At 52.1% G+C, this 10,490-nt stretch overlaps 1 protein-coding gene across 14 annotated transcripts in view; it reads right to left on the minus strand.

Moving 5' to 3' along the window:
* The window catches only part of DYSF (dysferlin), a 234,033-nt gene that overhangs the window by 173,626 nt on the left and 49,917 nt on the right, over positions 1-10,490 (minus strand). For all 14 annotated transcript variants that reach the window (XM_011945196.1, XM_011945191.1, XM_011945193.1 and 11 more), the window contains exon 4: positions 4,968-5,073. In XM_011945196.1, coding sequence (XP_011800586.1) covers positions 4,968-5,073 — 106 coding nt within the window. The remainder of the gene's footprint in view (positions 1-4,967; positions 5,074-10,490) is intronic.

The raw sequence follows: 10,490 nt of genomic DNA on the forward strand, positions 1-10,490 counted from the left end.
ATGAGCCGGGGCTGGGGTCTGGGGATTAGATGAGAGTGCTGTGTCCATGGTAGTTTCATCCTTTGGAAGGCTGTGTTTTGGTTATGTAGGAGAAAGTCCTTAACGGGAGAACAGCACACTCAAGTTCAGAATGATGGACCAGAAGACAAATAAAGCCCCCTGCCCATCCATGCTGACTCCAGCCCTCCAAGAGTAGCATAAGGTCAGGACCAGCTGTATAATGTGCAGGCCCAGCACAAAATGAAAATGCAGAGCCCATTATTCCAAGATGAAAAATTAGCTGGACGCGGTAGCCATGCTTGTAGTCCCAGCTACTCAGGAGGGTGAGGCGAGAGGATCACTTGAGCCTGCTTGAGCCAGGAGGTCAAGGATGCAGTGAGCCTTAAGAATTTCAAGATGGAAACAGTAGCGAATTAAGCTAAGCAAGAGGCCCTTGTGAGCGCAGGGCTCCGTGCAGCGGCCCCAGAGGCCAGGCCTGTGTGGGGTGTTTGTTTGACGTGGCCTGAGCTGGGCCCACATCTGAAAGACGAGGAGTGAGGGCCTGCCTGACATGTGTGGCCTGACCCTTTCATTCATTAACTCACATGTTCATTCCCTCTACGTATGTGGGTGCGTGTGTGTGTGTGCACATGTGCATGCATATTGGGCACCTGCCAGGGCCAAACACACTGTTCAGGATTCTGGGGACACTTCCATAAATAAGGCAAAGGCCCCTGCCTCCATGGAGCTGATGTCTTGGCAGAGAAGACAGACAATAAATAATAAACAAAATAAATACATAAAGAAGAGAGTACGTTAGAAAGAAAAGAAAAAGTAAACCAGAGCAAGAAAGATCAGGGCAAAGACAGGGTTTGCAGGTTGCAGTGTTAAATCAAGCGGTCTGAGTGGACCCCCGTGAGGAGAGGAGAGTTAAGCAAAAACTTAAAAGGGCCACACCTGGGCTGCCCTTGGGCCTCTGACCTTGGGGCCGCTTCCTGTTTCTAGGGGCTCACCCTGCTATCCAGTCACTGCACACCACCTGGGGGCTTCCATACACCGTCTCTGTGAGAGGCGGAGCCGCCGGAGTGTAACTCCTCCACACCATGCCCAGTGCCAGCTCCTCAGCACTGGGGCTCGGGAGCAGCGCTCTCCAGGACGCAGACAGGAGCAGTCCTCTCAGAGAGAGGGCTCCAGAGACCACTTAAGCAGCCCCTCCTGGGGCTTCCTGAGCATCCGGTGTTTCTACACCGACAGCTCCACACCAACCTCCTGAAAAACTGGCACCATCCGGGTGACTCTGGGCCCTTGAATGAGACTTCTGGCACAGAGCAAGGTCCGTCTTCTAGCTGCCCATCAGGAAGCCACAGGGACATCCCTGCAGCTCCAGAGGCTCTGGAGCTCAGGGTCTAGAACAGATCTCAGCATCAGGGACGAGCCCCAGGGACCACGGCTTCAGGATCTGATGGTGAATACCGAAATTCTTTGGCTCTGCTGAGGCTCTTAAGGGAAAGTGGGCATGTCTGTGGGCCCCACCCAGGACCAGGACCCTGTATCCTCACCGTGACATCACAGCTCAGCCCCTGTCTCCTTCTCTAGACAAACAGAGCTGAGATTTTCTTCCTGGGGGATCTATATGAGCCCTGTGCTCTCCCAGACCACACAACCTGGGCCTAGAGTCCCAGTGGGACCCTCCTCAAGGTCCTCCACATCACAGGCCCCCCACCTGACAGCCCAGGTCCTCAGGTCTCCAGCCCAGCAGCACTCCAGGGCTCTCCCCACACAAGGCCATTGTCAGTCAATCGTGTGTCCACCAAACATGCTGCCCTGCAGCAGGGTAACCTCGGTCGCCCTCGTCTGCTGCCTTGAGGCCCACGGTCAATGAGATCAGCAGAACTTGAGGCTCCTGTCTGGCCCCAGGCTGAGGGCTCAGGAAACTGAAGGCGAATGACCTCCTCAGACCCTCCCTGGCCGTGACCCTCGTCCAGGTTGTGTGGTCAGGCTCTGGGGTCCTTTGCCCACCCTGCCATGCCCAACCCATTGTGTGCTACCTACTTCCTCGACCACAGCTCTCCAACACTGACCTCATCAAAACCAAAACCCAGACCAGCCCACTCTCACCTCCCCTAACACACATGTCCCGTGTGGACAAGACAGGCCTGATATGTGCCTGGCCCTCACTAACCTCTCCCTCAGACAACCTGCAGAAGCAGGCGGAGGGTAGCTGTGGCCCTGAGTTGACACAGGGTTGGTTGGCAGAAGGTCCATACCATTGAAGAAAGCTCAGGGACTCACTGAGCACCGTCCTGCCCACTTCAGGTCCCTGCTCCCAACACACAGTGCCCTCCTGGCTCCCTGACCCACACACCACTGGGCTTCGTGGGCTCTTGTCCTCCTTTGTGATCCGACTCTGGCTTTAAGGCCTGGGTGTTGCCTACTGAGTTTTCTCCATGTGTCCACACCTTCATGAGTGAGCTGCTCTTAAAATACATTTGGGAGGATGCTACTTCTTTTCCTCCGTGTGTCCTCAATCCCCATGGCCTGGAGGTTCCTCCAGGACAGGGGGAGTGTTTTCCCCATCAACCTAGCAGCTGCCAGACGGTAGATTTGGCATCCTACATGGCACACAGCCCAGCGTGCCATATCTGAAGAGACTCGGGTGAGAACACTGAGCAAAAGGCAAACGGGGTCTGCAGTCAGCCTGCAGCAGGACTCCCGGCCTCCCCACTGCCTCTCAGTCTGCCAGAGTTTCCTAAGGAGCCCACTGGCCCTGTATTCACTCCTATCACCCCATCAGCAGGTTCCTTTGGCCCTTAGAGGCAACTGAGCTACAATGAACTGGGGGCACCTGGCATGCTCTGCTGATTGGGCTCAGCTGAGACATGAGGTCTCAGTGAGTGTGAGCTACAATGAACTGGGGGCACCTGGCATGTTCTGCTGATTGGGCTCAGCTGAGACATGAGGTCTCGGTGAGTGGCCAGCAAGAACCCTCAATGTTGTTGGCTCTCTGTCCCTGCCAAGCACACCCCCAGTTATCCCTACCTCACATTACAGTGCAGCCAGCCCAGGTCCCAGGCAGGAAGCCCCAGCCCATAGGGTCGTACGACCTGTCTGGGGCTGCTCTGTGACCTTAATGCCATCACATGGACTAGAATCTGGTCCTAGACCCTCTGCACAGGTGACGACTCCCTCCTGGGCAACAGGGAGGAGGTTCCCCCACCCACTCCATTTCCAGCCTGTGCTCAGTTAGTGGAGCTCAACCCAGCAGGGTCCAGCACTCTCTCCCATCTGCCACCTCCTGGATCTCGCACACCCTTCTTGGACACATGGTTGGTGAAGGATTATGAAGTTCTGCAGATAGCCAGGAATCTCTGGCCAGGGAAGAGAAGGCAGCAGGCTTCCCGCTGGTAAGCTTGAAGCCCAAACAGTGTGTGAATGAGGAGCAGGAGTAGGCGAGGGGAAGCATGGAGGGGATGGCCCCAGTCAGGCACGGCCCCATGAACAGGGACCAGCTATGGAAAGTTCTGCCTTGGGGCTGGACAGGCCTTTGAGGTTGGAGGGGACCGAAGGGCAGGAAATGTCAGTCATGGATGCACACAGATCTGGAGTGGAGAGATGCTGGTGTCCCAGCAAGGAAGTGAGAACCAAGCCTGACTCCAAGGCTCTCTCTCACCAGCTGCCTTGATACCTGTCATCTCTCCATCCGTGTTCTGTGCCTCGAGGGTTGGGTCTGAGACTCCTCGGGACCCCTGAAGGGGTAGTTCCAGAACTCCTTGGGGTCCTCCTTGACCACAGGGAGTGGCTAAGAGACTGGAGGCTCAAAGGGAGGATGACAGGGGACTCAGGGTGATAGAGACAGGCTCAGTGAATACTGCTCTAAACCAGAACGTTCTGCCAGTGAGCCCTGTGTGGGAAAGGGATGGACTCTCCTGGGAAGTGACGTCTCCCATCAAGGGAGCAGCCCAGCCATCCCCAGCCTAAGACCCCTCGGGAGCAAAGTTCAGCACCGGGAGGGCAGCAGACTGGGAGTTCAGTGAACCAGGAGTCCATCCACGGCCATTCCACCAGAGGGTCTAGCGGATGAGCTCCTAGTCCAGACCCCTGTGGGGACAGCCACTGACTATGTGACTTCAGGAGTTCCTTTTCTCTAGGTCTCAGCATCCAGTCTCATTCCATTCAGAGATCTGCCCAGACCAGTCACTTCCTGACTCACCCAGCCAGCCAGGAGCCCTGGCCTCACACACCCGCCACGGGGCAGTGCAGCTGCCCTGCCTGAGAGAAGTCAGGACCTGAATCCCCCAGACCTCACAGGGAGGAAGTACTTCCAATCCATGGTTCCTGGTACATCCTGGAAGGCGGGGCTGACCCACAGGAGAGGTCAAGAATTCTACTAGGAAGAGAGAACCCTGCAGGGTATATTTAGCTCACTAAAAATAACAGGCAGAGAGGAGGGCTGGGAATTGTCTGATTGGACTTGGGGAGCGCTGAGAAGGCCAGGGGAGGGGCAGGAAGAACAACAGAGGAAAAGGAAGAGGGTCCCGGTGGGCAGGGGAGAGGGCTGTTTCCCTCCCTCCCTCACGCCCTTGACCCAGATGTCTCAGAGATTTTGAATCTGGAAAAGAGGGCTGGGTGGTGAGGGAGGAGGGGAGGTCTGCCAGGGAGACTAGGTGGGCTATAGCCAAGTCTGACCAGGAAGCTGGGGACAGGAGGTGGCCAGACAGGCAGCCCCAGACCAAGGGGCAGGCCAAGCTGCTGCGAGCCAAGGCTGACTTGAGCTCTGCAGATGGGGTCAGGGCTCCCTCTGCCCTTCCCATCTCCCCTAGTCCAGTGCCTCTCCAGACACTGCAAACTCTGGTCAGGGAGGGCCAGGCCTACTTCCTGGGAGCTGAAGTCAGACACGTGTCTGGGGTCAGAATGGCAAGGCCCAAAGAGGAAGAAGCCACCTGGCAATGCCTTGGACCATAACCTGGCAGAGGCTGATGGGCACTTACCCCTGTGGGCTGCTTCTTGGTGTCCAGCAGGGGGGCATTGAAGCTGGCGGACAGACTAGGGGTGGCGAGGACCTCTCGGAGTGGGACCTTGGCTTCCCCCAGGAACCTGAGAGGAGAGAGAAGTCAAATGTAGAAAACTGGCCTAAGGCACCCTGGCTCCTCTGCCAGACCCCTCACTGCCACCACTCAGACGAGGCTGGTCTACCTAGACCACACAGTCACCTGGCACCCCACGAGGGCTCCCCTGCACCCCCATACCCAGTTACCACCATGCACCATTCCTGGAAGGCCTGGCTGCTGGGGAAATACTTGGGCATGGGAAGAGATAAGAGATACCTTTCCTTTCCCGAGGTCCACCTTGGCCCCTTCCCGCCCCTCCCCAGAGGCCCAGCCATGCCTCCACAGAGATGAAGGGTTGTCTTCCCATGAGCCCTTGACAGTCCACCAGGTCAGTATCTCATCAGCCCCACACTGCCCCTGAGCCCCAGCAGCTCATACAACCCACGTCTACACAGGCCGTCTGTATTGGAATCCCAGGGCTCAGCCAGCAGTGATTGTACAAGAAAAGCAAAGAAACCTTTCTGTCTTCAGGGACAGGGAGATAAGGATATTGGGGCAGGGGAAATAGGCCCCACTCCTGAGAGGCCTTGAGCGGTCCATATCACACACACCAGAGGCTGCATTTCTGACTGACAGGAGGGGTGGGGCACATGGACGGGTTATTAGGAAAGAGTAGGTCGGCAGTGTGATGGTTGGCACACACTCCCTTCAAAGAGTGCAGAGGAAGCTATGAAGTGGGCTCACCATGTAGTCTGCCCCTCTGTAGGGGCAGCAGGAAACCAGGGGCAGAGAGTGGCCTGTGACCATCAGAACCTGTTGCCTGGTGTCTGTGTGTGACTTCTGCTTGCCTCCTGGGAACTGGACTTACCCTGCATATTACTGTCGGGGCACAAGGCCACAGGTATACTTCTTAATTGCTTTTTCCTGATGGATGAACAGCACACCTGTCATCTGGGACAATTCTTTTTCTGGTCTCTGCAAATACTGATTGGAATACAGATTTTTGTGACCCTATGAAATGAAACTGCAATCTTGACCTAATAGGTGTTTTTTGTTGTTGTTGTTTTGTTTTGTTTTGTTTTTGTTTTTTTGAGATGGAGTCTTGCTCTGTCACCCAGGCTACAGTGCAGTGGTGTGATCTCTGCTCAATGCAACCTCTGCCTCCCTGGTTCAAGCAACTCTGTCTCAGCCTCCTGAGTAGCTGGGATTACAGGCACATGCCACCATGCCTGGATAATTTTTGTATTTTTTTAGTAGAGATGGGGTTTCACCATGTTTGCCAGGCTGGTCTCGAACTCCTGCTTGTGATCCGCCCACCTCAGCCTCCCAAAGTACTGGGATTACAGGCATGAGCCACGGTACCCAGCCACTAGATGATTGTTAAAACTGATTACTTACACTGAGATACCACTTCACATTCATTAGGATGGCTATTATAAACACACACACACACACACACACACACACACACACACATTCCTGGAGAGAAAAATCACAGGTGTTGGCCAGGATATGGAGAAACTGGAATGCTTGTGCACGGCAGGTAGGCATGTAAAATGGTGCAGCCACTGTGGGAAACAGTATAGCAGTTACTCAAAAAATTAAACATAGAATAAGCATGTGATCTAGCAATTCCACTTCTGGATATATACCCCAAAAGAAATTGAAATCAGAGACCTAGATATTTGCACATCTGTGTTCACAGCAGTATTATTCACCATAGCCAAGAGGTGTAAGCAAACCAAGTCTCTATCAACAGAGGAGTAGATAAACAAGATGTGGTCCATCCATACAATGGAATATTATTCAGTCTCAAAAAAGAAGATTTCAACACATGCTACAATATCATGAACCTTGGAGACATTCTGCAGAGTGAATTCAGCCAGTCACAAAACGACAACTATTATATGAGTTCACTTATATGAGGTAGCTAGAGTAGTCAAATTCATAGAAAGTAGAATGGTGGCTGCTACAAGCTTGGGGGAGGAGGAAGTGAGGATTTATTATTGAACAGGTACAGAGTTTCAGTTTTAGAAGATGAGAACATTCTGGAGGTGGACGGTGGGAATGACTGCATGACATCGTGAATGCACGTAATGCCACTGAACTGTGTGCTCACAAATGGTTAAAATGGTAGTGTTTATGTCTATTTATCATAATAAAAATTAAAATAAAAAACTAGCTATTTATTTAAGCTTCTCAACAATGAAATCCCTATTTTTCCATCCTTCTTGAAAGCAGCAGACTCTGTCGCCTTGCCCGTGCCCTTCTAGCAAGGCAGTAAATGTAATATACACTCAAGGTCCATTTTCTAACCCTTCCTGAAAGAAGGAGATAGAGGGAGAGAGATATTCACTAATATTCAATCCAGGGCTCGAAGTCCCCTCACAATGCTAGCAACCATATTTTTTAGAATGTAAACTGATTTGTGTTCCATTCCTTCATAGCATGGAGCAGGGTTTTTACCATCACTTAATAAGCTGGGGTCCTGGAGTGTCTCCACCCAAGGGGCTAGTGCCAGAAGGCACCCATCAGTATGTTGACTGAATTGTCCTCAGGACCCAGGCAATGTCACAAAGACCAGACAGTAGGTATAGAGGACACATGAGTCCATGCGACATCAGAGATCAGAGTCACCCTGTCCATCACGAGAAAACTGGAGTGGCAGAGGGGAGTGACTTGCTCAAGTAGGAGAATGGCTGAGTCAGCCCCAGGACCCGGGTATCTAGGTTCCCTGTCAATCCCCCAGAGCACTGAGGCTTCTCTCCTTGGGGACTGGGAGGCAGGTCCCAAGGAGGCCTCATGGACCAGAGAGCTGTACATGGCAGCTGGAGCTCCAGCTTAGGAGCCCTCAGGACTGAGCAGAGCAGAGTAGCAGCCAGGTCATAGGGTGCCGAGAAAAGCCAGACCTCCTCTGCCTCCCTTGCTGTTGTCCAGCCCTCCCAGCCCAAGGAGAATTCCCGGAAGTGGGTCAGGGAACAATGGCAGGAAATGCAGAAGGAAGCAGCACCCCCACCCCTGCCAGCCTGGGGTGCGTCTTGGATGCCCAAGACACAGCAGCCAGAGTTGACTACTTGTTATTTCCTCCCTTAAATGTCTTTTGGGGCTATGAAATACACCCCCACAACCTCTGCTATAGGCCTGGGAGTAAGTCCCTCCAAGAAGGGTGGCTTCACCAGCCCCCACTCCTGTAGGAGGAAGGGCTGGAAACAGCAGGACAGGCTGCTTCTCCCACAGTGTAAGGAGCAGGCTGTTGTAGTCAAGTTCACAAGAGTCAGGGAAATTCAGAGCCTCCCAGGAAGCATTGCTCAGGGAGGAAAGGAGGGGGGTGCAGAAGAGGGACCCCCTGGGAGGCTAGAGGGGTCTACGGCTTGGTCACAGAAAACCCAGAAGGCCACCCATCATTCATCCATTCATTTTACAAAGGATGGAGAAGATGTGGCTTTATCCAGGGGCCTCCAGGTCTGGGGCCCTTGAGGAGACCCACCGCATCTGGAGTCAGACTGAGGCACAGGCTCCAGGGCCAGGTGCCCTCCGCTCATCAGGGATGCTGCACACTCAGTGGGCACCAACCAGGGGCCTGGCAAGCGGCAGACAGGATTCCAGAGGGTCGGATGAGGCAAGGAGGGGGCCAGGGGTCCTGCACAGGGCCAGCTCTGAGTGTGTGCAGAGCTTACACAGGTGGAAATGACACCCGTGGGCCCTGGTCAAACCCCTACAGCCCACATGGAGGAAAATACCACAGGCGCTCCCAGCCTCCACACACCTCTTAGCTAGCTGTGCTCTGGAGCTACTGGGATGTGGGGGCTGGAGAAGTGTGGGGACTGAAAGAGCCACAGCTATCCCAAAGAAAGATAAGGCAGGAACTGGCATGGGCAAGGGAGGGAGAGGCCAAGGCAGCCTGTGGTCTGACAGGGCACACGCTTTTCCTCCATGGAAAAAGAACTAGTTCCCAAACTCACCATCCAGGGATGCTGCTACTGCCCTATGGCAGAAGGGAAGCAGGCATGGGTGGCCCCCAAACCTTAGCCTTAGACAGCATGTGGGAGTGTGGGAATCATGGCAGTCAGGTCAATGTATTGTAATGAAGCATGAAGAAATCAAAACAATTTTATTTTAAAACACTGGTCTTATTACATCATTGTAAGAACAAAACAAAACACAGGAGGCAATTCAAATATCCATCATAGACAACAGGTAAATAAAGTACAGTACATTCATACAATGGAACACTAGACGGCTATAAAAATAATGGGGAATTATTCACTTACGTGGAAAATCTTCAAGATACAGTGTTAAGTGATAAAACAAGGTGCAAAAGAGCATGTATAATATGCTACTTGCTGCATAAAAAAGAGGAAAGTTAGAATCTATATGGGCAATTAAGCAATAATATAAGATCTCTGGAATGATCTATAAGAAACTAAGAAGAGGGGTTACTTATTGGGGAATAGGAAGAACTGGGCAGATCAGGGACAAAGAGGCCAGGGAGAATTTCCACCGCATTTTTAAATATAGTTTCTGTTTTTATAACTTCTTAAAGTTGTTACCAACGTAAACAATTAAATTTAACAACAAAACATAAAAACTCCTTAAAAGTCTTAGAATTTATTCATTCAACAAATACTTATTTAGTACGTGCAACAAAACACAGTCTCTGACCTCATGGAACTTGCATGCTAGTAATAGCAACTCTCCTATTAATGAAACCGGCTTTGCAAAAATTATAAAAATGAGAGAATTATGACAGTGAAAGAGATCTGACCCAACCGACTCCATCTTGCCTTTCATCTCCAAAATGCTCTATTAATTCCTGGGCATAGGCCAGCTAACCATAGAAAAATTTAGTTTATAGTTTAACTTTGAAACAAAGATGATAACAGTCCTTTCCAGGAACAAACCTCATACTTGCCTGGAGACCAGAGTGCCTTTGTAAAACTCAAATTAGCCAGAAGCTTAGGAATTATGGCTCAGGAGTCATGCAGCCAGTTGCTCCTATGGGTAACATCACTATTGTAGAACCTAAGATTGGTGTTTGGGGTATTTTTCAGACCCTGCATTCCTGCTGGCACTACCTAGACTGGTAAACTGGCTCATCTGGTCATGTGGCTCCCAACCAGGAATTGACTCATGGCAAGAGGACAGCCTTAACTTCCTGTGATTCCATCCCCAACCCAACAAATCAGCACTCCCATTCCCTAGCCCCCTGCCCACCTGTGGCAGGCCAGATCTCACTAACAGCTGAACAGGCAGGACTTCATAACAACTGTTTCAGCAACTGTTTCAGCACCGACTGAGTGGTGAAGTTAAAGATTCAAAGCTGCCGGGCGGGGTGACTCAAGCCTGTAATCCCAGCACTTTGGGAGGCCGAGACGGGCGGATCACGAGATCAGGAGATCGAGACCATCCTGGCTAACACGGTGAAACCCCGTCTCTACTAAAAATACAAAAAACTAGCTGGGC

Source organism: Colobus angolensis, unplaced genomic scaffold (assembly GCF_000951035.1).
Source record: "Colobus angolensis palliatus isolate OR3802 unplaced genomic scaffold, Cang.pa_1.0 Scaffold24, whole genome shotgun sequence".
In the NCBI taxonomy this organism is placed as follows: domain Eukaryota; kingdom Metazoa; phylum Chordata; class Mammalia; order Primates; family Cercopithecidae; genus Colobus; species Colobus angolensis.